Consider the following 27,929-nt stretch of genomic DNA (forward strand, 5'->3'; position numbering starts at 1 on the left):
GCACGATTCAATAATGCATCTACAATGACACACATACTCCTAAGACATGACAAAATCCTATTAACTTTCATACATTCAAACTTCACCTGATGTATTTAATACATATATGGTAAGATAGGAACAGCAACTTGAAATGATCTAAATTAGGAATCAAATAAAACTTTTGATTTTTAGGGATTTTTATAAATGAGGGCATCAGAAAGCTGCAGCATCCCAGGAAATATGAACAAATATCTCTGTTATTCAATAGTGTACATGCACATGGATGTATTCTACCACAAACAAGGATGTTTGAAGGGGAAAAGAAAGGTACAAACTACTGTTTTTATATCATGGTTGCAGACTTTGTGAGTTCCTCATTATTCCTGAGAGTTGCATCTGGCATTTGTGACGCCTACGACTAACAATTTCTTCTAAGGCCTCTAGGGTGACCCAACACTGGAGATAAATAAAGCCACATGTAGCAAAAACTCACTAAAATGTCATTGTTTGATTATTCTTTGCAGGTCACTATTTAGGGTGACAAGTCACCAAAACTCAAACGAAAAAGTTTTTGGCTATTCATGTTAAGTCGTCTGGTTTCAGAAAATGTTGCATTGACCAGAACACAAAGGGAATCATTGGCAGAACCGAAACAAGTCTTAAAGGAAGACAGGAAGTGTCTGTGTTGTTCACATCCACTTAGAAGTGTTTCCCTTTCTGGAAAACTAAATCAAAGTTTGGCAGTGCCGACAGTTCAAGCTTTGTTCCCTTTATCTTTCCAATATAAGGTTAAATTAAACGAATTTCCTAAGTAGAGTGTTTTATCAGCTCATTCAGTTGTGCACCCAGAAGAGCAAACACGAGTGCTCCAGTTTTTTAGTGCTTGTTTCTTTGTCACATTTGGCCTTTTGTATCAGCTTCAGAAATCTTTAATAGACTGCTCACTGTGTGCTTGAAGAAAGAGCTTTCTAACCTGTCAGCAGGTAGGCAGGCTTTTATATTTCTCACAAGAAATCAACCAGTGAGCTTTCAGAGCAAATCCAAACAACTGAAAGCTAACTGTATAGAGAACCATCAAAGACAAATGAACACAATTTAACTACTTTTTTTAATATGGCGAAAACAATAGCAATGCAGAGGTTTGAATGGTGTTATGATTACATTAAATTTTAGAACAAAAAACTTGCATTTTGATGTATTTTAATGATGAAAAAAGTACTATTTTAACTGATAAGAGGAGGTTCTCTTGGCAGGTAATTTTTCTTAGTCTAAAGCCCTTGGCAGCCAGCTAAGAAGTCAATTTCAGACTCTGCCTACATGATGACAAGGCAGGGCAGTTTAACTTCAATAAAATTCACAGTGTGATTTCTCACCAGGTTCATACTGACGTGATGATTTTTCATGATAGAGCTGCAGACTAACAAGGAACGTCCTCTGATTGAGAGATTACAGTCCCGTCAGCAGCCAGAGGTAAACACATCGCTGCCGTTTCACTCAAAACATCCATTTGCAGCTTATGCTATATATCAGTTCGCCGCATCTATGGAAATACATTTTTCATATTCCATTTGAGAATAAAGGCTCAAAACCAGATAAAGTTGCTGTTCTAAACATATGATATAAAATCACTGTTTCAGAAAGAAGTTTGTGACGTTTGTATTAATTTTGTGCTTTAGGCGATGTATTTGAGCACTCTTTTTTTAAGCAACATAAAACAGGAAAAAATGAAGAGCCCACTGCACTGAACCCCATTGAAAACCTCCTGGTTATTCCACCAAATAGTGATTTCTAAACTCTTCCTGAGTTAAAACATTACTATTATTGTTTCTGAATGAATATTAACTTGTTTTCTTTGCATTATTTGAGGTCTGAAAGCACTGCATGTTTTTCGTTACTTTGACCATTTCTCCTTTTCTGCAAATAAATACAAAGTTTTTGCTTGAAATTTCAGAGAAATGTTGTCAGTAGTTCATAGAATACAAGAACAATGTTCAATTTACTCACACATATGCCTATAAAAAGTAAAATCAGAGAAACTGTTCATTTTAAGTGGTCTGTTAATTTTTTCCAGAGCTGTAGACTCAGACTTATGCATGGTTTGTTATTAATTTTTGTATTTTGTACATTGCTTAGCACGTTGTGCTTTAGCCACAAACGTACTGGCTGGGAATTTGACCGCTCTTTTCTGCAGAGTTAATTTAAATTGGTCAGTGTTACGGTACATTGTCCCCAAGTTTGTAACAACTTGCTTTCGGCCTGCTTTATCCACTCCAAAGTGTTTATCCAATTAGAACGTCCAACTCCAACCCAAACAGTCACTCTGAGAGGGAAGACAAATTGCCAGCAGGGGAGTAAAGTTAATATTGCCAGACCTAGAGAGTGACAACCAAGAAAGAAGCTCAGAAAACAGCATCTTCAAATCTGAGGGAAAACAGCATTTTTCCACACAAATGAGTCATAAAACAAAAACAAATATTGTAATTCCTGACCATGATGTATGTTGGAGTCCAGGTTGATCTTTCAAGCTTGAAAACTCTATACCAACATGGCTGCAGCAGCATCATGCTGCGGGACTGTTCCACTGAATGAAATTTCCAAAACAAAGAACGACAAAGAAATTCTTTAGATTCACCTTAAATCTAAAGAGTCAACAGTCTGATGGTTAAACAGTTTGGTTTAGAAACATCAAAACTGGAAATTGATACGAACATTTAGACTAAGATCAAGCTTTTCTAATGGTCTCAACCTGAACTATTTTGAAACTTTAAAGGTTTATGCCAGAAAAGCAATTAATTGAGATGAGCTCTCAGCCAAGTTTTCAGAGAACTGTGTTTAAATATTCATCCAGAAATGTGCCAGTAGCTTGTTGATGCTCCTACAATTGTCATTTAGCCAAACATTAGTGAGAGTAAATGTGTTTATTTGAGATAATATTACAAGAAATCACTGAATCTGTATGTTTAATCGTCATTTCATATCACAATTAAATAATGAAAAGCCCTAATTTAATGCAGCAATAATACAGATGATAAATGTACATAAACATCTTACTATAACTGTAAATTTCACCATTAGGTGAATCTATTTTCTAGTGAAATAGAGGTGACGGTGTGGTGTGTCTTTTAGAAATGTTAGAAATTAAATGAATAATAAAAGGTTTCCTCTTTGAGTGCCTAAGATCTTGTGAATCTGTTTGAATTAGGGTTTGGATCCCGTCTCTTCAGGAAAATTATACCCACTGTCTTTTTGGGGCTTGTCCTTTGTAGTTTGCCGCTCTGCTGAATGTGTTTACTTAACCGTGGGGGAGCACAATCAAGGGGAAATTGCATGTTCGTGGCGCAGATAACACAGACTGGCCACCAGCAGGAGACACTTTTGCTGAGGCCAATTTATCTCTGAAGCAAACTGTCACCAAGTTTCTGTTTTTCTTCCAGTACGACTATTCTCTAGATTACACCGTCTCTCTGGGTGCATTTTTGATGCAATAACCATAGATTATCAAGAACTAATCCACTATTTGAACTTCATATCTGTCAGGTCTTTCAAACAATAAAAAGTAGATGTTTTTTAATCATGCAAAGCTCTGTAAAATATATTTATTTTGTTTCTCTGTCCACGTACAAATGCAACCGGTGTCTAATGAGATGATAATGCAGGCATCTTAAGTTGGTGTTTGGTAGGGCGAGGTTTTTTATTTATTCAGCTGCATCTATTCTGCACACAGGTAATGTCTGGCAAGATCAGGCCTCGGTCGTCCATAACCTGCATTAGAAAAAGGCTCGGTGAAAGGTGACCCCTTCCGAGAATCATCACCAGCTCCACGAGGAAAGGCTATGATTTATTCTCCATATCATAACGGATTTATAAGTGCGGTGAGCTCAGCTATACAGAGCGCGAATCCAAACAGGTTGTGTTATGAAAACAAAAAGAAAAATTCATGCTGACATCTCGGTCTTACTGGTGAAAACTTGTTGGAATGCTAATTATTTGGGATGACTCTCCTCTCTGTGATTCCTCTACGCGGGGAGGTTTTCATGCGGCACGGGTGAGCAGCTGACTTACTTGCTAGCTGAGTGGGACAGCAAGGAAATGAAGCAAATAATGGTGTGATTTGGAACACTTGAGCAGCATACGGCAGGTGGAAACAAGGAGGGAGGCTCTAATTTTGCTCTGGAGCCAGCTGGTCCTGAAGCGGGGCTGCAGCCGGGCGTGCTGGCCACTCTGCTTCCCACTGAGCCTTTTCCCAGCCACAGAAACTGTGCCAAGAGGTGTGGTACCGCTCTTCAAAGCGCCTTCCTCTCTTCTCCCAGTGTATTATCGTAACATAATCATGTGTGTGACATCTATTGATCTGTTACACTTCCACTGGAGAAGCCAAATGGTATCCTCCGGCAAAAGCTCTTGCCAACAGAGATATGATGACACCTATTAGATTACACTGATATTCAAATGCACCATGGATTTATGAGGCGCATGCTGCACCCTCACACTGATTTTGGTTGGTAATTTATCCACTTGTCACACTGTCCCAGAAGTCCCTCAATGTCATGCTAATTAATTATTTATCATTAACTAAACACGCTAATTAATTGTCAGTTTAAGGGCGTGCTTTTATGGCAGACATGCCCAATCTGTCTCAAGGGATCACTTTCATCATAGTATACATACTGGTTATTTATTAATATCCTGCTAATTCTCTTTAGGATAGATGGAGTGAAGGTCAATGGAGGAGAAAAAAAGGCATGGCAATTTCTCAGTGAGGCCTGCTGACATTTATCTCATCCAATGGACTTTTAAGATCTGTTTAGAGGGATGTCTCTACCCCTTCCTCAAAGTGAATGTCAAGGACATGCATAAACAGGGATGCCATAGCTCATTACTGGCCCTATTTAGTCTAAGATGGTGCCCTTATCAAAATGAAATGGATTAAACCAATTTAAAAAATGAAAGAAAGACAAACATCTGTTATTTTCCCTTTTCCTACTGGGCATTTGTCTACTATATAAACTACTTGCCTTTTTGGGACCAACAGTGCAGAGTAAAAGTGGAAAGTTTTTTTGTTATGCTTCAAAGATTACATTTTATGTCAGAGATAACCTAATTCTAAAAAAGTACGTAAATACTTAAATATTACTTAAATAAAACCTGGCCCCGTCTTTTTAACTTTCTTTTTTTCATCTGGCAGATGTAATAAAACATTGGTGTACGTTAATTTGCAGATGATATCTGGTTATTTATCTATTTCCAGATATTGTTAGATCTTTTAGACTTTTGTTTAAATGCTTAGATAAAGATGTGTGGATTTGTCCACAGTTTTCACAGACAGAACTGAGATTCTTGTTTTTTAGAAATGAGATCCTATAAAGGGTCTTAAAAATGTTTGCTACTTTTGAAAGTTTCAAAAAATCCCTAAGGGTCAAAATCCTTTAAATCATGCTCGTTTTATTGTCACATTTTCACAGTTTGCAAGGTAACATGTTATCGCGAAACCCATATTCTGGAGATATAAACAAGTTTTGTACGATCTTTGACAAAATTGGATAAATCTATCAATGAAATCCATTGTAAAGTTTGAACAAGTTGAGAACACTGCTGTCAGAATTTGACTTTTAAGACTTAAAGCTAATTTTTTTTGGTTTATTTCATAAAACTGTATATTTATTGGAATTTAATTTACCTATTTTTGCTTTCCTATGTTTTTATATTCTCACATTGACGCTATAAGCTGTTTTCTTCCTGTTTCTGTTCTCTTTTCTCTGTAAAACACATTGACCAAGGTGAAAATGATATGAAACTTTTATTTTGTGATACACAAAATACGTTAGATACATTAGAGAATTGCCACTCTTCAAACAGAATCATGACATTTTTCAGAAGCTTATACCCAGAACTTAAAAATATGCGAAGGCACCCATCAGCTGCTAAAGAGACAGAAACCATATCCAGGAATTCAAACCTATTTGTCTTCAAACAGTGTTAAAGGCAGAGCAAATGTCAAGTCTAAGCGCGGCTAAGAGCAATCAAGAACAAAGCAAAGATTAAAGTCTAATAGGAGTTCACTTGGTATCAAGTAAAAAAAAAAAACTATTCATCTCCAAAGCAAGATTTGTGAAGTAGAATGATGACACCACTTCTTATGGTTTCACTAGTAAACCACATGGTGTAGAAATACATTGACAGAATGACAAAACCTCATCGTGAGTTATCAAAAATATATTCATGTACATTCTGGTTTGTTCAAAATCGATGTCATTTCTGTTGCTATGTGGTAGTATTATTATCCTGACTGGGTTTAAGAATACTAAGTATTGAAAGGTTTTTATAAGTCATTAAATGCTGCTGTGATATAACCATAGAATATTTAATCAATCTAATAAAAATGTTTCCAATCTAGATTTTTGATTTATAGGTCTGGGTTTTTATTGGCTGGTGACTGCTGATTAGTAATCAATCAAATAACACAAGCAGTGTAACCTCATGCACTTTTCACTGCTATTCAGCAAAAATGCATTTGAAATACAATTAAGAGACTATTTTATAAATATTGCCCTCTTCCAGGAGATGGTATTTTTATTTTTTGTGTGTAATCTCCATTTAAAAAATGATTGCCATTTGTTTTGGCTGCAATTTATATAAATATGCATGAATATTTGCAAATGTTTCCCGAAAAGCATCAGCATAATCTCATCACGTCAATGCAGACACAGAGCTGCTTTACCAAGAAAATGTAGGTCTGCAGCCATTCAGAACCAGCACATACTTTCATGAATTCACTTGATGTATTAAATGTATCAAATATGAAAATGTACCAAGGATAAATAGTGTCAAATAAAAACATAGGTGACAAAGCATCTATGAGTTTATTCAGAGAAAAGAGACTTAGCAAATAGCACTGAGAAGACTTCTAGATCCCTTGGCGATAGCAGAAGAAATACTGAGTTATCTGTGCAACGAGCTAACTATTCCAAATGCAAGCGGTTCACTTGCATTTGGAAAGTTGTGGGTTTGAGTCCATCTTCAATTGCCACAAGGAACTTAACTCCACTTTTTCTACAAATCTCTGAATATGTAACACAGATCTGTAGAATTAAATTTTTGTATAAAAGATTAAAACACTCTTAACAAAAGAGGAAGACAAGTTGGTGGTTAACATCAGTACAGCTGCTTCTCCCCCTATACATTAAATAAAATATAATAAATAACCCTAAACAAACTACAAAGCAATGGCTCCCAATGAGCAGTTAGCATTAGTTAACAGCTGTAAAATTAAAAATAGCTAGAATGCACAATATTAATAATGACAACAGTTAAAAACATATACACAACATAGCAAAATTACTCATGAAATTGTGTCTATTCTTAGATTTGTCTAAAATATATGTTAAAACATAATACTTTTAAAGTTTTAAAAAGAAAACACTGAGCTGATCCAAAGGAAACACATTTGTTCAGCTCCTCCCACAACAAATGGGGAGGAGCTGTCAGTTACTGGTTGCTATGGTAACCACCAACTGTCAAGGGCAACATAACAGAATACACCAATAAATATATGGAGAAACAACTTGTTGATTAAATAAAATAAATTTAAAGAATAAATATACAAACTTTGACAAACTTCACATCTATAATATTGTTAAAAAAAATCCTGTTACATATAATGTGTGCGCATTGTGTGCATAAGCACCAAGAGGGCTTGGTATGATTTATTGTGTCCATTCACTGTAATAAAAATGCTTTGTTCTGATGGTAATTCATATGTTTGTTTAAAACCTTATTTTTAAATTTATTTTAATTTTTTTTAATTTAAAAACTTATTTTTAAATAAACAGAGAGACTCTCTCTGAGTGTTCACCTTTATTGGAGCTCCAACTATCAATGAAAATTATATTATTTCCTAATCTGTGAGCATAAAATATGACTAAATTATGTGTTTTCTGGTCACATGAAAGTACCTCTTCTGTCACTTCTAGGGCTTTAAAGTATACACTTGGTCTTTACCAAGTTACAAAGTTTATTTAGACCAAACTTTAAGTGTACAAAACCGCGTAAATTCAATTTAAAGTCTCTATTTATGGTTAAACAAGCATCAAGCCAAAATGGTAAACCTTCGATAAGTGTAAAGTATATAAACCAAATACATAAAGAGCTGTTTGATTGCTTAAGTCCAAAAAGATTTGTAAACTTTCAAAGGATGTGAAGATCATCTACAGTCAACTAAATACTGAGTTTAAATAGCATTAAAATAGTTTACGTTTTAGACCACAGTGTTAAGTATTCCTTGAGCAGATTTATCGGAAACAGAAAATCACTTATGTCGACCGATGAGGAAAACAATTTTAGCCAGAGCACTGCCTGGAAATGAAATACATTGTGATAAACAACACAGCTCCCAGGGATAGTTAAAAAAACGTTTCTGCTATTCAATGTCCATAAAGTTTTTGCCACTGTAGCTCATAAATAAAAGCATTTTAGATGGCCTAAGTAAAATCTGGGACAGTAGGCTATTAATGGTCAAGGGACTCCTCTCCTGGGGCAACAGTGTTAATCGGAGCAATAGGTCTCCTTCCTGCTGGATCAATGTCAGCACAAATTTCAGATTGCTTTCCTGATGCGCGCCAAGTTATCTGTGATTCAACTTTAATAGGATATTGAACGGAGCCAGCATTTAGGGAGCAGAGCCGTATTTCACGTTATTGACAATCAAACGCACACGACTTTCTCATTAGCATGCATTAGGAAAACACCAAATTAATCCTGACAACAGCGGAGGGGAACATGACTGCTGTTACATGCTTATTTAAGCAAACATACCTAACAGTGACTTAGTGCACATAAGAGAAAGAGAGATAGCGGGACTGTGGGGAAATGAAGCCTGCAAAGACATTACATAGGACAAAACGCTACTGTGCTAACTCAAGGGGAATTCAGGAGAGAAGCAGAGACCAGATAGCCTGTTTTCTAAATATAAATGAAACATTGCATGATAAAACAATCTACGATTTCGTCTTAAATCTTTCAAGACCTCGGTGAATCATGACTACCCCAACTGTCATTTTGGATAAAATCATAGCTTTCAGCATGGATGCAACTTCAAGGATTTGCAGGGCATATATTTAGTACCTTTTGTCCTGCAGGGAAGCAACAATCTAGATGGCTCAGAAGCTTGCGGGTGCTAAACACTGAGTGTCTATCAGTTTTCATATTTACTTTTCTGTGTAATTACAACGAGAAATGCTTCAGCTGTGAAAATGCCGTGCTGCAATTATCACAGAAACCCAGACGTGTGTGACTCTCGCCCTCCAAACAAGCTCATCACGCTGTAATGTATTTGCCGTGACACTTCCGCTCCAAAATGCAGTGCTGGGATGACAAAATGAGTGGTGGCAATTCAAACTGGGCGTATTAAATCAGATGGCATTTCACTGCATCTGAAGGTCAAGTGTTTTGTCAACAAGGACAGAGGAGGAGACGACGAGGCAGCAAACACCAGGTGAAAGATTTAATGTCCACACATTATCCAAACAAGACATAAACATGTATTTTTAGGGATGGGGGACGGAAGAGTGAAAAGCTCAGAGACTGGCAGGTTGCTGCAAGGGAAGGTAAATGTAAATTATGCCCCACTAAACTAGTATGTAGATTAGATGAACTGTACTTTATGGCTGCAATGGTTGACATTCAAATTTATTTAAAGACAAAAGAGATCTCTGGAAAGGTACAATATTTGATTTTTATTATTTTTCCATACTGACACTATAGTTAATATTTAAATTTTTTATGTAAATATTGAAAAGATTACTAGATCCAACTCAAACAATTATGGAAGAACATGTATATACACTCAAGAGCTATTTCATTGAGTCTCCCTTGCTATTATTATGCTAGACTCCCTTTCGCCTTCATAGCATCCCTAAATATTCATAACATAGATTCAACAAGGTGCTGGAAATCTCCCCTGGAGATGTTGGTCCTTATTGATAAGGCAGCATCATGTGGTTTCTACAGATTTTTCAGCTGCACATCTGTGATACAAATCCCCCCTCTAAGCAAATCCCAAAGGAGCTCCATTGGATTTAGATCTGGTGTCTATGGAGGCCACTTGAGTTCACTTAGCTTATCGCCAAGTTCAATAAAAGCAGTTTGAGATTACTATTGTTTTCTGATATGGTGCATACTTTTACCAGAAGTAGCTTCTGGTAAAAGTTCAAATCAGTGAACGTTTGTGTTCAGTAAGAGATAGAAATTGTCATCAATAATACTAAAGTCTGTGGTGTTTAAAATGTGTAATGGAGACTGTTCAGATTAGTCTCCATTTTCTTCCTGTTTTCATAACTTCAGTGGTAGAACAAGCTGCACCAAGTCATGTATTGTGAACAAGAACAGGAAACTAATGGTGCATTCACACCAGTTTTGTTTAGGCTGCTTTAATCGAACTTTAGTTTGCTTGCCTAGAAAGTTCGGTTCGCTTGGAGATGTGTGAATTGAACCACGGACTTTGGTCCGCCTAAAGACCAAGGTCTCAGTTTGCGCTGTTCAAATGCATATGTGAACGCCAAGTGGACCAGAGACCATTTTAAAAGCAGGAAGTGGACTATAGCACAGGGCATTCTGGGCAAATACAACAACCCTCCACCCCCCAAGAATCTATTTCTAGCGGGAGAAATGAGTCGTAGTCATTTACCAAGTCAAAAGAGAAATACTACAACCATTTAAATCTGATGCTTCTCCATTTACATTTACATTTTTTGAAAAAGGATGTTCATGTCTTCTTCTGAGCTTGTTTTGTTTGTGGTTCTTGGTGCAGCGCCATAGGGGTAAACTGGTCTTTCAAAGGGTTTGAACCAAGTCTACCGGACTGTCAGGTGTGAAAATACCTAAGATTTCTTTCCAAAACCAGATGACAGATTGGAAAAATGTTGTCTGGTCCAAAAAAGTTGGATTTCAGCTGCATCTTCCAGATGGTAGGGTCATAATTTGTGAAAGTGTTGATTCATCCTGCCTTGTATCAATGTTTCAGGATCTGTTAGCACACTTTGAGCCCCTTTATTTTTTTACCCCTCCAGGGGCTCTTTTGTGGGCTCTAGTGTCCCTTATATGACAGTAGGCTGACAGGGAACAGGGAAGGACGACATGCGGCAAATATCGTCGAGTCTGGGAGTCGAACCCGCGACGGCTGCATCGAGGACTTAGGCCTCCAAACATGGGTCGCGCTAACCCCTACGCCACCACGGCACGCCCCTGAGCCCCTTTATTAAATGTGCTTTCTTTTATACAGCACAGCCCAGTTGAGTATCTCTCTGGTCCATGCCTATCCGTAAAAAGTCCTCAAATGAATCAAGTCCCAAAGCATCTTCTCTAACTGGTTTCTTAAACATGACAGTGTGTTCACTGTGCTTCACTGGCCTGCACAGTCAGCAGATCTCATCCCAGCAGAGAAGCTTTTGGTTTTGGAAGAACAAATTTTTATCACGGATGTCCAACGAGCAAATTTGTTACAACTATGTGACGCTAGTAGGTCAATATCGAAGAAATATTGTACTATTTACAGTATTATGGGCTCCAAACTGGTAAGCTAAGGTAAAGATGTAAAGCATTGATGGGCTTAGTAGACGTGTATCCTAGAATTTATAGGTAGTTAATTTATAAAACTAAAGTGACACTTCTGGTATTCAGCTTTATATTGATCAGGCAGGTATGGCAACCAGCAAAAGTTGAATTTCTATAGTTCCGTTTGAAGTTAATCTAGTTTATGCTGACTTATTTCTTCAGGCGTAGTTTCACCCAAGGAGAAACAGAAAAAAGGTAATTTAGGTGAAAAACTATAATCCTGCACTGGTTTATATTGGCTTTATACAGGAATGTAAAGACATAAAGGTTCCTGCAGCAAATGGCCCCAAAGAACTGCTAGCATTTGGAAAGTACTAACTTGAATTATTTAGCATCTTCTGTCATAACGCAGCCTTTTGTTTCATAAGCATGGAGTACAATATTAACCAACATGAGAGGTAATGAATGAACACAGAAAAAGTGCATGTAGTGCATTTCCTGGTAAGATAGCCTGGAGGCTATTTGGTAAATGATTATGTGCACCTCCCAAGAGGAAGCTAGGAGCCAAAGATCATCATCTAGGAAGGCTTTGTTCAGGTGGTTCACACCACCAACTTATATAGATTCAGACAAAATATCACACCTGTCACAACCTCTTAGTGTTCATACCCTGAACTCTGTTTGCTTGAAAGTAGCTTACGGTAAAGCGAGGGACAAAAACAAGAGAGGAATGGTGGAAAAGCAATGGTAAAAAGACACGAAGCAACATTGTGGATGTGGTACTAAACTTGAAAAAGGAGTAGGGGCACAGCCAAGTGTGTGACATTAGACGTAATTCAGAATAAGGGCCAAGCGTCCAGCCAAGCGGACAGATGAGACCCTCATGTTCAGACTGTGCCAGGGGTAAATATTCACTATGACATTTGTGCTGAATTCAGTCTCCATAGGCTGGATGGCTGCCGACTGACATTTTCATCCCAGTCACACTGGCTTTGCTTCTGCAATCCTTTCTAAAATATCAGTCTGCAGACAATGGCAGCGATCAACTTATTGTGAAACATGTGTGTAACGCTACGTCTGATTAGCGATATGTGCTTTAGGCCATATCCACTGTTCCTGCTTCAAATCAGTGAACTTTTGTGTAGACATGCCTTTAACCTCGCTTCTACCTCAATAGGAGGGGGAAAAAACAAACCTGCACCCTGAAAAGGACAAATTTAGCTCAGAACATTTTTTATAGGCCAGCGTTTCACATAGATTGGTGGCACACATGGGAACTTTCTGTAAAAATACATCCACGACTGCAGAAGTGATTGTCAAAGTAAGGTTGTGCCATTGATAATTATTTCTTATGCTTTTATTGAGCTTGACAATTAAGCAATAATATAGACTCTATATTACAGAGTAACAACTTGTGTAAAAGCTCTGAAGAAGGGGAATACTTTAATGAAAGAGCCAGACCTGTAGCTTCTGCTCCAGCTTGTATTATTATGTCAGTTAGCTTACAGACATACACAATAATATCAAACATGAACAACAGTATGGTAGCTAACAACGGCGCTAACAACAGAGCTAACAATGGAGTGTGTTAACATATGGAGTGTCAAAAATATACTCACAAGCTTTCCAAAAGTTAATAAACTAATTTACAACCGTACAGGTGTTTATATATATACTCATACCAGAAGAAGGGGAATATTTTAATTAAAGAGGCAGACACGGTTCTTGTGCTCCAGCAAGTATTATTGTCTGAGGAGGAAGTTCCGGTGCTCTTCACTATAGCGCATGCGCTACACTCCCCCTGCTGGTTGCATCTGACCACTACATAGGCCAAATCAGACCAGACAATAACATCTTTAGCCCAAACTGATGGTAAAGCATTACAACCAAAAAGAGTAAATGTACCTCTAAATTTCAGTCCATCACACTTGTAGTGTAGCAGTGGATTTCAAGAGCTTAATACACAGAATCCTAACACAACACAAATATATTTGCTAGTAAACTTCTTGTTTAGATAATTGGGCTATCTACTCATGTAGCTAGCCTGCAGTTGTAGTTTACCAAATTAGCCTTACTTCACTAAAGGACTTAAAGCCTTCTCTTGTATCTCATTAATATTACTTTAAAATAATAAAAAAAACTACTTAATGTCAAATTTTGAAGGTTTAAAACAGCTGGAAGAGCACATTCACCATAGGTTCAGTTCCAGATTTCATACCATTTTCTGCAAGTATTTCTATTCTCTCTCTATCCTGTTTACTGTTCAATAAAAGTCAGTAAAGTCAAATAATTTAAAACAAGAACTATGACTCTGATTAGTTGTAATCAGTAATTACCGCTTGCCAAATTAGGCAGGATGCTGAAGTTTTTGGCTTCTATTATAAAACTAATGCTTTAGTTAGGACACTTTTTCTTTTTTTAGTCCTATATTTAGTATTTGTTATATGCTGTCATTAATTTGAAGCCTTAAGTCTTTAATTAAAGTGAAAATTCTTGGTGTGAAAATATCTAAAGGCTAAATATAAGTTCTGTGGAAGAGTTTTGAAAATCAGACTTTTAAATTAATAAAAAAAAAGTCATAAAACATTAAAGTTTGCCCTAAGTAATTATTTACCCTTCAGATGAATTACATGTAAATTTTTAGACAATACAATCTAGCTTTCACAAGTAAAACTCTTGTATATGCACCAAATAGTTTTTCACCATGTCTGTTTTCTTTCCTTTTTTGGTCTACAAGTGTTTGCAGTTCCTCACATACTAATTAATCCTTATATGAGAGGGATGAAGAAGCAGAAACCCATTATGTGTCGACCTAAGAGCAAGCTTGGTTAATTTTTCAGAGGATTTTCCACTAATGCATTCAGAGACTGGGAAATATGACAAAATAGAGAGCTTACATTGGCAGGCAGGATGACATGTGAAATTAAAGTGGGCTTAGCCAGAGTTTCATAATGACAGCTATCTGTACAGTAGCTGAACAGATAGCTACTGTCTGTACTGTCATCATTACAACAGTGTGAAAAAACATTATAAAAAATGCTACTGAGAGACAAATTAATAGATTGTATTGCTAAAATTCTTGACTTTAGTCAGCCTATTAGGCTGTGTTCACGCTGCAGCCCGAAGTGATTAAATTCCAAATTTATTTTATTTTTTGCTCTAATGCCAACCAGGCCATGTGGACATCCGACTCAAATGTGACCTAACGTCCAGGTCGCTCCCTGTGATTAAACTCACAATTATTATCCTCTGTACTGAGCAGCTCTCTGATAGCAGAGGGTGTGTCTGTAAACAAGTTTTACTAAATATTGTACAATAACTGAAAAGTGAGATGTAACCTTTATCATGAATATAGATTAGCAAAACCCTACAAATTACAATAAAATACTGCTACTACTGCGCCGGAAGTAAAACCCATAATCGTTTCCACAGTAAGTCTCCCAGGAATAAGGTGGATAGAAATACAATAAGTCAGGGTGCTCTCAAGTGTTTATTTGTAAAAAAACATAAGCAGCATTGTGCCTTTTTAAATAGTTTCTAAAGAGTTTAATGACCGTGACAAACAATCATAAATGTGAACACCAAGGAATTTAACTGATTAGAAAACTCACCAGAGAAAAGTAAAATAAAAGAAAATGGCTGATATGAGTTTTAAAAGGCCACAACCTTCATTAGCGAGACTGAAACAGTATATAGAGAAAAAAGGCATCAAAATAAAAGTTAAACATAAACACACACAGCTTTGTTTTCAACGGCCAAATTAAAAAGTTCTGTCAGATTTGACTTGAATTTCCTAAGTTCCCCTACAGTGGGACCATAAAGGATATTTCTATTTTTTGAGGTGTGACGTTATGCAGCATTAAGCTGGAAACACTATAATTTTAGTACAGATCTGATACTGGAGCACATACTGTTCAATCTCCAGCTAAGTCAGGCTGTGAAGGATTTTTTTTACATTTCAAAAAGATACATGAGATGGGTGTCAAACTCGAGGCCCATGGGCCAAATCCGGCCCGGCATAGTTTTTCATGCGGCCCTCTAAATTCTAGCCTAAACACTAAATGTGTTTAAATATTATTTTATCAATCAAATCAATGCAGTTTTTATCTGCTTACTGCCAAACAATGTCAATCAGTCCTTCCAGTTTCTTGTGATATATTGTGGAAATTCACACAAAATCAACAAATCACACACTTTGTTTTGAACTAATACAATTGGTAGTTTATTGCAGATTTTTCTCAAAAATTGTCAAAAACTTTCTTGTACTAAACAGCTGCCTCAGCCTTAATTGGTGTCAGATTATAGTCCACGATCTATACAGCAAGTAATAAAAAGTCACATTTACCAAAGTCCAGCATTAGCAGGAGGAAGAATAAATCCAACAATCTTAGGCTACTCTATTTTTGTAAAGAAAGATTCTGCTCATGCCTTCTTCAGAGGTTTTTGTGTTGTTTCATTCAGTTTCTCTTGGTGCAGCGCCACCGCAGGATAGGAGGGGAACAGGTTGAACAAAAAGGGTTTGGTTTGCTTGTGAAAATGTGAAAGTGAACCACACCAGTTGAAAATGTAAAAATAAAATTGCTATTTTGGTCCTCAATCAAACTGAGTCTACCAGAAATATCAAAACACCCTAACGCACTTCACGGAGCATAATGAAACTTCACAAAAGGTGTTTTGTGCAGAGTGGGTAAGTTTTTGGTATTTAGACTCAGTTTAAAGACACCAAATTTTTCCAGTAAAGCACCGATTTAGAAAAACACTGGATGACTTAATTGCACATTGTTGTTTTTGTGCTTCTCTTTATCTGAGATATTCCCGATTGGAAAAAGCTTTAGAAGTGTCCTTTTCAAATTTTTACAACAACATTAAATGTTTCATAAATTTAAAACAGTTTTTACTAGCATTTCTGAGTGTAAAATAATCCCACTGTGTTTTGGTTTGAATCATTGTCAAAAGGAATAAATAATAAAAAACTCCTGGGGGCAACTGATGGGTAATTTTTTTCAAATTGGTAGTTAAAACCACCCCTGTCTGACTGTCTGCCATGGAGATAAAGATGAAATAGCCGACACTGATTTAACCTCAGACTCCTTAAACATTTAAGATAAATGACACAAAGCAAATGGCTTAAATAATAGAACTATAGCTTTAAATAGCAAAAATATTTAGCAGAACTTGTGGTGGGAAACAGAAATGCTGTTTGTTTTAAATGCATAATAGATTTAATTGTCTGCTGTAAACATTTTTTAATCACTCGATGCTTAGACATCTACAGTTCTCACAGACAACAAAAATATTTCTATTTTTACATCTTTAAATCCTGAATTGCTTAGCCTCAATACTTCCTCGTCTTCAGCATGATGAGATGTGACTCATCTCATCTCCCTCCGTAATTTCAGCGTCTTTTGGGAAAACGGTAGACGGTGTATATTGATTGATATGAGCTGGATATAAGCTAAAATAAACAGATATCTTGTTCTAAAGATCAGATTGTCCGCCTGCCCTCACGGCATTAACAAATGCAGCTGAGACTGGGCCCAAAACACAGACACAAGATAATTAGTCACACCAGGCTTGGTGGAGGGAGGGCAGGGAAGCAATCTGACTGAAGGATGTATCGATCCTCCAGAGAGGGAGGGGCACCCAGTCAGGAGTCATGATCAATCTTGCGAGCCGACTCTCTCAATCTGTGGTGAGACCTGTGTGTTTGTCCCGGGAAGCTTTCTACCTGCACGACACACACAAGTGTGTGTCGTGCAGGTAGAAAGCTTGTGTGTGTCTTTGCAGCCGCATTAACAGTACCGGCAGCTTGGTGTATGACTTGTCAGAGAGAGACAAATGTCTGTGTGAGTAAAAGACTCCCAGGGGTTAGGAAGGGGGGGTTTAGCTGCACCACAACATCGGAAGCCTTTATCGTGGAGTTAAAAGCCTTACCCCAGCTGCAGATTCTCCTCATCAAGCTCTTGGCACAGACAGCCGGCGAGAGAGAAAAAGCAAACCTTCCCCAAACATAAACTGTTTGCATATTGCCGTTATCTAGTTTCTGGTCACAGGTGGGTTTCATCTGATTAAACAGCGGTGATGCATATCAGAGAGGGCAGCCGACCAGTTGCACTGTACTGCAATTCATCTTCCACTGATACACAGAAGGAGGAAGAGGAGCTGGAGATTCTCCTCCGGATCCTTTTGGGTTGGAAAAAGGGGGAAAGGCATGTAAAAAGTGGCACAAATTAGTTTGTTTATGGGTTGTGAGGGGCGTGATGATACTCCGTGCCGGTCTCCAGGGTTGGGCGTGTGTGGATCAGATATCAGACAGCATGTTAAGCTGCAGGGACTCCCACAGCGGAGCAACTGTGGATGGCTAATTGACAGGCTGCTGGAGACGAAGCAAGTCAAGATAGCCAGTCACTTTCACGCTCCTCCACTCCGTGTTCCCCACCAGGGGGAAAGGCTGGTAGCTGGAAAGGGTGGGTGTGGACGGGTGCATGCATGGGTGTGCTGCTAAGTGGTGTGTAGACGTTTAACCCACTAGGGAAGTGGATGTCACTCTCACAGCGAGATGCATCTGACATTGGTCCAAATAGGTTCCAATGTCAGATATTCTGGATGTTGAGCTTAAAAACATGAAAAATGACGTCGTTCATGGCTTTAATATTCTGTCATTAAAAAATGTCAATGTTTAGGTGTATTTTTCGACAGGAACCAAGGTAGTTTTCTGAGACCACTGCTGCTTCACTGAGGGAATCGTGGCTAAATCAGATTACTTTGGTAAAAAGATGCGTCAGAAAACCGGAGTGGTAAGGAAGAAGTACTCTTCTATAGGGGAAGTTTTGTAACATCAAGTTATCAACCTTCAATTAGAATACTTTCAATCCACATAAAAATGTTTTATGTGCGCCAAAAACACATCCGGTGCTTCCATTTCAACGCCTGCGCACTTTGAATGCAGACGCTTCACATTTTGCTCTACACCTAGCGTTTCGTGCGTCCGGTTTACATTCAAAGTCTTTGTGGAGGCAAAATATTGGATTGGATATCCGATATACTAAAACTCATCCGGTCGATAAACGGTACCAATACTGATATTTTTTTCCTATACCTACTTACTGAAACTATATGGCTTGTGGAATTAAAATACTGCACTCTCTTTGTCAATGGAGCCTGCTCCCAAGTGCAAATGCTAAAAAGGAGGCTGAAAATGATGCACCACTTTCAACTTGCAACTATCAATACCATGCAGAAAATATTGTGCATTGTTACGACTGGCTCAAGGTCATAACAATAACGGGAGACCATGCAGGGATTAAAGTGCATAAAAAGGAATGTTTATTAACACAAACAACAATGGATTGAGGATGTCAGTATCAGTGGTGTAATGCAAATGTTTGGATGTGATGTATGAGTGCATATGGAGTTGTTGAAGTGCAAAAACAAAGACAAACTCAAATGTGCAAAAGGAGGAGAGCTGAGGCCTGGCAACAAAACACCACAAGCATCAAGGCAGAGTGGACGCTGAAGGCGACCCAGAAGGTGGAGACAGCCAGGTTTAAATGCTCTGTGCTCCAAATGAATAAAATCAGCAGCACCTGTAAAGGGGAGGAGCACAAAGACAGACAACAAGACACCTGCAACCCACCCATTAAGGCCCAGGGCCGTAACATGCATCCATAGTGGAGGCACATCAAGGGCGCATCAGACGTGTCAACATTGCTCTAGCTGTTATTCTCCGTTGCCGGCCTGTTTGTCAAATGCGTTGGATGCTCTTGACGTGTCAAACGCTCCAAATCGCAGCGCGCTAGATGCGTGAAACGCGCCTCCACGGCCCTCGACGCGCCTCCACGGCCCTCGACGCGCCTCCATATAGACTTTGAATGTAAACTAATCGCGCCCGATGCTCAGAACACGTTTTTTTGTGAACGCACCATAACATATTTTCTCAACGTATAACTAAATGATGATGACAAAAACAGAAAATTGTAGCTGAAATTTCTGATTTATTGCAACAGAAACCACAAACATCTTGTGAGCTGCAACTCTTGTAAACAAATTATTTAAAACATAAAATACAAAGTCAGAGAAATTAAACAGCTTATTCATCTATGCTCTAAGAAACAACAAACATTGACCCATCATGATGTTTATTATTTCCCACTGTTCACTTACTTTAAACATATAATTATGTGTATTTATGACATGAATCGATTCGTGTCTCGCCTTATCTCACTTTTAAGCTTGGATAAATATTTTAGCATTTTGAAACCATCAGATGTTGGTTTTGCATAGCCTGTCAACGTCAAACAAAAAACCAGGAGAGATTTCTAAATCTTTACATGTTAGTTGACAGCAGCTCTTAAGGTGGCCTAGATTTCTTTATTTTGAAAGATCATGCTGGTTTGATTAAAGGTGAGCTATTTCCTACTAGCTGTATGTTACCAGTGTTACATTTAGAAGCATCTCCACTTTAAACTCCTTCTGCTAACTTTCAATTATTCACCATTCACACTCGTCTGCTTTGATAAATATCACTACTTTGCAGTGCTTATTCAAATACATGAATAAAATCAGCTATCTTTAGTGGAATTATTAATTAAATGAATCAAATCGAGTGTGAACTTTTGCTTTCAGCGTCCTTGGAAGCCGGGAATAAACGTTCTCATCAGAACTATTGTTAGGGACATTTAGGCAGAGCAGGAATATTTTATAGACTTTATTTTCTGAAATAGAAATTAAAACAATCAGCGTCCCAGGATTGTGTTTAATCAGCCAGTTGTTAGTTTCTGCATGTGGTTTTGGTTCGCTTACTATCAATATAAGTGTGATTTTAAACGTTTTTTGGTTGATAGATAAAGGCTTGTGTGCGATTCTTTGGAAATTATAAATTGGAGTAAAAAGATTATATAATTACAATATTCTGAAAAATAAAAAAAAATATTTTACTAAATAAATAAGCACCAAAATACTCCAATTGCCACTACTGTAATAAAACATGCCTATTAATCTGGTAAAAGTAATGTTAATTATTCTTGACAGAGTAAATTTTATTTCTTTTTTATGATTTTAATTAAAAGAAATTATAAAGCAGCCGATTTATCTATTAGCATGTTTTAAGTGTGTGTTGAGCTTGGTATGTAGCTCTTTATAGAGGAACACGGGGGATATAAAAAGCTGATAATAAATGGGAAATCGAGCTTAGGTGTTCAGCCTAGTAAGAGGATTTAAAGACGTGTAGCTTGTATTTTACTGCCTGCAGTCTTAAAGTTGTAGTTCCTTCTTAAAAGTAATGGCAGGGACCTTTTTCGTTTCCACACCGTGGCAGTCCACGCTTTTTTATTGTAGGAAATGTTTCTCTTCAGTCATATTTGGTTTTGGTACAAGGGAACTTGTAGTGACCTTATTCCTACTAGCAGTGTTCAGAAACAGGATGGGGAGGGGCAGCATTTACTCTCTGCTTTATATAAAAGGACAAAAACTCAGGTCAATTACTTTTTCTCTGGCGTCTCTCGGCCGAAATTTCTACAAACCAGATTTGCGGTACCGTAACTCTGCAATACTTTGTGCAACAGTTTCTGAAAAGGGGAGACGTTGCTCAAAACTTGCCATAAATATATTACTAAAATACGACAGATGAGAGTGAATCAGTTCTCCATTTTAAGTAAAAGCAGTTGAAATGATAAAATTGCTGTATTTTCACTCAGTGTTACCATACAGTAAAGACCTCATCCCAGCCCATTATATCTGTATGATTGTACTTATGACTCTTTGTGATGTAAAAAAAGAAAAAAAAACCTTTTCTACAAGTGTAAAGCATTTAGGCTTTATTCACTCTGTAATCAGTTTTCTGTTCTGATGACCCACAGAAGGGCAGCGCACTTAGGATTCCCTCTTTTGTTACAATTCTCTATATTATAAAATTACATTTATGTAGTTTAAGGTCCTTTTCTGCTGTGAGGGACAGAAAAACAGGGTAAACGGGATAAACATCGTCTGTGCCTTTTACCATTAAACGTTCAATTATCTATAAAATACACAACAGAGGCTTCAGTCAGTGAAATGACAAATTGAAGTCGAAGAGCACTTCAGTGCCGTCCGCGTTAACACAGGTTTTTATAGATCACCTCAAATGCCACCCCATAGGTGTTTCAGCTATCTCCATGAATATATGCAGTGGGGATCTGTCCTTGCTGAGAGCAAAATCTGATAATGCAGCAGCAAACACAGCTGAGAGTCAGAGCAAACCACCGCTTTGCTTAAAAAAATAAAAAAACAAAAGGCTTGCTGCTCATTTCTGCGACAGCTCTAAACACTAGATTAACAATTATTCAGGGAGTCAGACTGGGAGAAAAATATTAATCTATTTATTCATGGCTTGTTGAATCAGCTTTATCTTCTGAGATTAATCCAAGTCAATAATGTTATCTATAATTATAAGGAATGGTCTTTTCACCTACGCCAAATAATCATGGCAGTCTGTGATGGCGAAAGGAGCAAAACAAATTTCTCTGTAAAATGACACTTCATTTTCCTGTCATAAATTAAAACGGTCATAGGGCTTCGCTTTGCTTTGTGATTTATGTTTTTGTACCGTGAGTCAAGAAAGGGCTTTCTGGAGTAAACTAATATTAAAAATGGACGTTTTAAGACACATTTAAAACAACATTTTCTAACCAAATACAATAAACAGGGTTGTATTAAAAAAGAGGATCAATTTAATGCTAGCTTTGGACAAAACGTTTGGCTCCTGCTTCCTCTTTTAATTTTGCCCGGGATCTTCGAGCGGCGTTCTCCGTGAGCGTCCTGCAACCGCGTGCTGCTAAAACGAAACAACAACAAAACGTGTTGACGTCACAGATCACGGAGTTTAATCTCATACAAAGCAATCGACAACAAAGCTGCAGAGGAACAGAGATATGCATTATATCACAAAATAAGACACACAAGGGAAGACAAACGAACACAGAGACAGACAAAGGCGCCCACGTGGAGAAAAGATGAAAAAACTCAGAACTCTCGGGTACGGACCTGAAATTATAAACTAAAAGGGTGTTTCCCTATTTAATATATGCAAAGAAGGCGTTCTGCTCTTCGACCAATTAGAACTCCCTCAGGCCCCCAAAGAAAGTTGGGACTTCCTGATTTATAGCAAAGGTGTCTGTTTTTTATCTAAGCAAAGGGCGGACTACCCCGTGGTCATCTCTGCCTGATACGGAAGATCCCTGGCGCCAAGAAGTCTCTTCTGCTCTATCGGAATTGTAAATTTTATTGCTGTGTCTGTCAAAAGGGGGAGGAAAAAAGGGCCCTGCTCTGTCTGCTTACCGCATCTCAGACGAGACCTGTTCCAAATAAGAGTATTGTATATAACTATTACACATGTCGTATATTAGCTGTATTAAACTCCAACAAATAATCATTTTCCTTTACAGTTGCCACACAGTCTGGAAAACTAATGGACTTTGATGGAAGTTTTGGATAAGTATGGCAAAATATTTTAGACTTTATGTGTCAAACTCGAGGCCCGGGGGCCTGATCTGGCCCGCCGTGGCTTTTAATGTGGCCCTGTAGACTCCAAATTACATCAGTAAGTCCCTCTAGTTTTTCACAAATCTGCAAAACTCACACAAAATCGACAGATCACCACATTTTTTCAGATTTTTACTGCACATTTTTCTCAAAATTGGCCAAAAACATCTGGTTTAACTGGCTGCTGCCTCAGCCTTACTCGATAGTCCGTGATTGATACGGAAATTGATAAAAATTCACATTTAACATCATACATGAACACAAATATTTCTAAATTAGCACCACAAAATCTGTGATTTTGACTGCAAAAACCCCACAAAAACAATCAAGAAATCCTGGATGGACTGACCAGTGTGAAAATATGGTCATTATTATTTAATTTTAAAACTCTTATTGAATGCTGGAACAAACAGCTATTTAATGATATTTTAACAGTTTAATGGGTTTTATCAATACATTCTGGCACAACTGGCCCTTTAAGGACATTCAGATTTTTGATTAGGCCCAAAATGAAAAGATCTATCCATCCATAAAACTGGAAACTTTGCAAATTTAAATCTCCAACTTTTTATTCATTTAAAATTAACAATGGAGATCTGAAACCAAAGCAAACTGTGGAAAAGTTTATTTTCCAGAGTTGGATAGGTATAGTAAACACATCATAAAAAAAAAAAAACACCAGTATTTTGAGATGTTACCTCCCATTTCATTTTCAAAAAGTTACATCCATTCATCATTTTATAATGCATAAATGTGCAATTGTTTTGCTGAAAATGGTTAAAGTGATGCTAACTCCAAACCTTCTGTACTTCTTCTACTCTGCTTTCTCCACCTTATTTGATGTCAAGTTATATTCTAAGAGCAATACGGTGAGTAACGAAAGTCACGTTTAATTTCATGTATAAGCAAAAATATTGCAAAATTCTTCGCAAATGTTTATAAAGTAGCAACAAAAAAATCTGTGAAAAAAATCCCTAAAAACAATCTGGAAATCCTGAAGGGAAAAGTACAGATGCAGGGACATTTATTTATTAACATTTTAACAGTTTCATGCATTTTACCACACAACTGGATCTTTGAGAACATTAATGATTTTTGATGTGGCCCAAAATGAAAATGAGTTTGACAACCCTGATTTAAAGCCTGGCCATTGTAAAAACAACACCTAAATAAATAAATAGTCATATTTTCATTTAAAAGTGAGCCAAAGAAGATCTGCATAAACATAAAACATTTCCATAATTTTACATACATGCACATATCTATGCCTCCAGCTCCTTACTGTCTGCAGTTTTTACAGGCTCATTTTTTAAGACTGACCTCTGGAAAAATATTCACTATAAACTGAAAGTAAACTTGTGTCCTTCAAACTGCACTGAAAAAAATACTACTGTAGAAATTTGAGATTAAAAAACTGGAAATATGTGCAGGAATATCTCAGACTAACGATCACATAGAGTAATATAAATATGAATTCATCCATTCTTGATTCATGCAAGGCAAATGCAACCCACAATGCAATGCCAGAGGTCAGGATCTATTTACAAAGCATCGAATGTTAGAAAACACAGAAGCTGTATTTATTTCATCACTTCTCTCTCCTGAGAGCCACAGATTCACAGAGCTTTTTACTGAAATAAAACATCTGTCGCTCCCTGTATGATCGATCGAACAAAAACACATTAACAGGAGCGGATCCTGAAGGAGGGTCGCAGGAGAACAGCAATAATGACCGAACTGTACGAGACTCGTCTATGCGTTTGTACATGTGATCAATAGGGGGCTCAATTGGTTTTTAATATAAAAGATGAATAATGGGAGTGCACCGATCAGGGTTTTACCAACTTCTAGTTTCCTAGTGTGAACTGCTGATTTCAAATCTGAATTAGTGCACAAGCAGAAAAAGGTTGGTAAAATTTGTAGTTTTGGAAGCAACACAAAATGAAGAATTTGCAAGAATTGTTTCCCATTTGTGCGTCAAAGTTTCCAGTGATCGCCTCTTAAAGTGCTAAAAATAAGCTAAGAACATTAAGAGGCAAACTCAATTACCAATCAGAGCCCATCAATCCCTGGGTGGTTTTTTATCATAGCTTGTTGTACGCGTGTCACAGATTTGTCAAGACAGTTGTTTAATTTTGTTTTGATGCTCTTAGACATCTTGTTTCCACAGGTTGTGTGTCCCCACCAGGATGCAGAGAGAGCGAGTTGTGAAGCTGCCTGAAAAGGATCAAACTGCCAACGGCAAAAAATGCATATCACACAGCTGACGGGAGACAAAACATTGTCTGGCGGGAAACTTTCTACAGGTTTGCAATCTGTGATGAAGTCCGAGGGAGGCTGACTTGGAACGGAGGATAACTGGATGTCTTTTATGGGTGAATCCACCAGGAGGGGGGAAGCGCGTTACATATATATCGCTTTTACTGTATTTTCTTACTTCAGATAGAATTTGATAAAAACTTTCCAGCTCCCCCGAGGAGGCTGACATTTTCCTTTGCCTGATTGAGCAATTGTGAAAATGTCTTCAAGGGGCATCCATTTTAATGTCACAGGTAATTCTGCATCCAAGTCTGAGAGGCCGCTTCAAAAACAAAGACATAAATATCCCAGAGTCGCAGGGATAAAAACCGAAACAGAGATTTATTTTTTGGGTGGTTCAACCTAGCACATTATTATGCATCATCTTAGGGATAAGACTGAATCTTTGTGACCACATCAGTGTTCAACATGCCCTATTAAACTGTGACACCTGCAGTTTATCATCTCTAAATCAATTGGATATTTCTGCAGGGAAGATGGAGGGGAAATCCATCTCATGTAAGGACAATGCCTTAAATAAACATCCCACAGACAACAGGCTCAAACTGCCCTTCCTTCACCTGATCTCCCCTCTTCCATCCTCACACACACACTTGCATATAAACACACTTTGCCTCTCATGGAAATTGTTTCATTCCTTTTAGTCAATCTAGCTAATGCAAAAATCATGTATGTCAGTCTTTAAATATTTAATCCTAACAGCAGCAGGATTGAAATACAACATTGAAGAAGCATTACTCCTTCTCCTCATGAAAGGTACGAGAGCTGGGAGAGCGGGATAGAGAGGCAGCCGCTCTCACTCTACGATATCAGGCAGAGAGAGAGAGACAGTGTGAAAAAGAGAGATAGAGAGAGTCGGCTAATTTCGATAACAATTTGGTTGCCATGCGCTCTCAGCTGCCTGGCGTAGCGGTGGTGTTAAAGTGCAGTTTGCTTTGCAGGAAGATAAAAAAAGTGCACAAATGCCTGTGACAGCCCTGTGTTTTCCAGTTGTAGGAAGCAGACTTCGTTCTCTGACATGAGAGGATCTGGTCTGACGGGAAACACTGTTGCTTCTTGGAACTTAGCGAGAGACGCAGCTCAATGATCCAGAAAAAAGCAATGAATTCTGCATGCAGATCTACATCATGGGAATCACATTCCCATCTTTGTAAGCTTGGACATAAAGGAAAAGAAATTCACTTTTCCCCCCCTCTCTGTTTTTTTTCTTTCCTATTATTTCTCACTTGAGAAAACTGCAGAAGTTTTAAGCAAAGATTTAATTCAGCAAAACTTTCCAAAAGTTTGGCACTCACCACAGAGAAGTCCTCAACTGAGCAGTTCTGTCCACTGAAATTGCAGCTCATCAGCATCTCCTCCAGCTGATGCCCCGTCCTGTTGAAGATGTCCTGCATGTCAGGTGCAGGATACATCAAATCAGTGGGTTTGTGCCCATCCCTGTTCTTGGGGGGCAGACCCGTCAAGTTTGCCAGGTGGTAGATGTCTGCGTCGGTGAGGGCTGAGAAGCGAAACCGGTTGATGTTGCAGATGGTCACGGCAGGGAAGACCATCTCCGGGGTTGCCTCTTCGTTCAGCGCCGTCACATGAGGGTGCTCCAGGTAGGAGATGGCACACTTGGCTGCTTGGTACAGAAAGAGCGCCAGAGAAGTCAAGAAGGCAAGAGCCCAGAGAGTCTGCCGGATCCCCAGGCGGCCAGAGACGAAGATGTGGTTGATCCCATGGAGGGAGCAGGAGTTAGCAAACCCTGCCAAGTCTTTGGCCGGCGGCGTACAGCTCTCCTCGATCAGGCTCTCCTTATCCCCATCTTGCCTGCTTTTCTGCTTCTCATCCTCCTCTGCAAATTTGATTTTGCAAACAAATTCGATAGGCATGTGGGCAGCCAGGTCTGCGTTTTTGTTTCTTCTTGATGGCAGCTTTCAGCCCTGGATCACTTCCCTCCTACTTCCCCGGCGTTTGTCCTCGGTGCGGGATACAACTCCAGAAAGAAGAGGGGGGGAGAAAGACGGGAGAGAGTTTGTTGCTGCTGCTGTCGCTGCTGCTGCCTGCGCTGTGACTGATAGTGCTGCTGCTGCTGCTTCGGCTGCCACGGCTCCTTGTGACTACAGCGCTGCTGCTGTGCTGCTGCTGCTGCTGCTCTGAATGCTTGTCTCACTACTTGATCAGCTCACACAGCCCTACTTATCAGCAGTAATACAGCTGCCAAAAACAAGTAATAGAAACAAAAATACCTTTGCATGCTGTCTTAAAGGTAAAGAGGAAAGACAGCTTTTTATTTTTAAAGCCGGGTTAAAATAGGAAGAGGGAGATTAATATTTCATGAGAAGGTAACATTGTGATTATTTCCTCTTGACTGGCGCTAGACACAACTTCTCCTGGTCATCCTCCTGTGTCCCCCCCACCTCTCCCTGCTGCGTAATCCACTTGTTTTGGTCGAGCTTTCACTTCTTGACCCGAATGCAGTCTGGTTTTCTCCCACACAGCTGGACCACATGTTTTAACGTCACCTCAAGAGAACGTCTAATTGAAGCAATAATTAGCACAAATGCGATTGAGCACAAGACAAA

The 27,929-nt window shown here is 38.3% G+C and overlaps 1 protein-coding gene across 1 annotated transcript in view; it reads right to left on the reverse strand.

Moving 5' to 3' along the window:
• Positions 1–27,435, reverse strand: part of asic4 (acid sensing ion channel subunit family member 4) — a 126,433-nt gene extending 98,998 nt beyond the window's left edge. Inside the window, exon 1 of the mRNA XM_014471971.2 lies at positions 26,661–27,435. Coding sequence (XP_014327457.1) covers positions 26,661–27,236 — 576 coding nt within the window. The 5' untranslated portion in view covers positions 27,237–27,435. The remainder of the gene's footprint in view (positions 1–26,660) is intronic.
• Positions 27,436–27,929: the final 494 nt, after the last annotated feature.

This window comes from Xiphophorus maculatus, chromosome 7 (assembly GCF_002775205.1).
Source record: "Xiphophorus maculatus strain JP 163 A chromosome 7, X_maculatus-5.0-male, whole genome shotgun sequence".
In the NCBI taxonomy this organism is placed as follows: domain Eukaryota; kingdom Metazoa; phylum Chordata; class Actinopteri; order Cyprinodontiformes; family Poeciliidae; genus Xiphophorus; species Xiphophorus maculatus.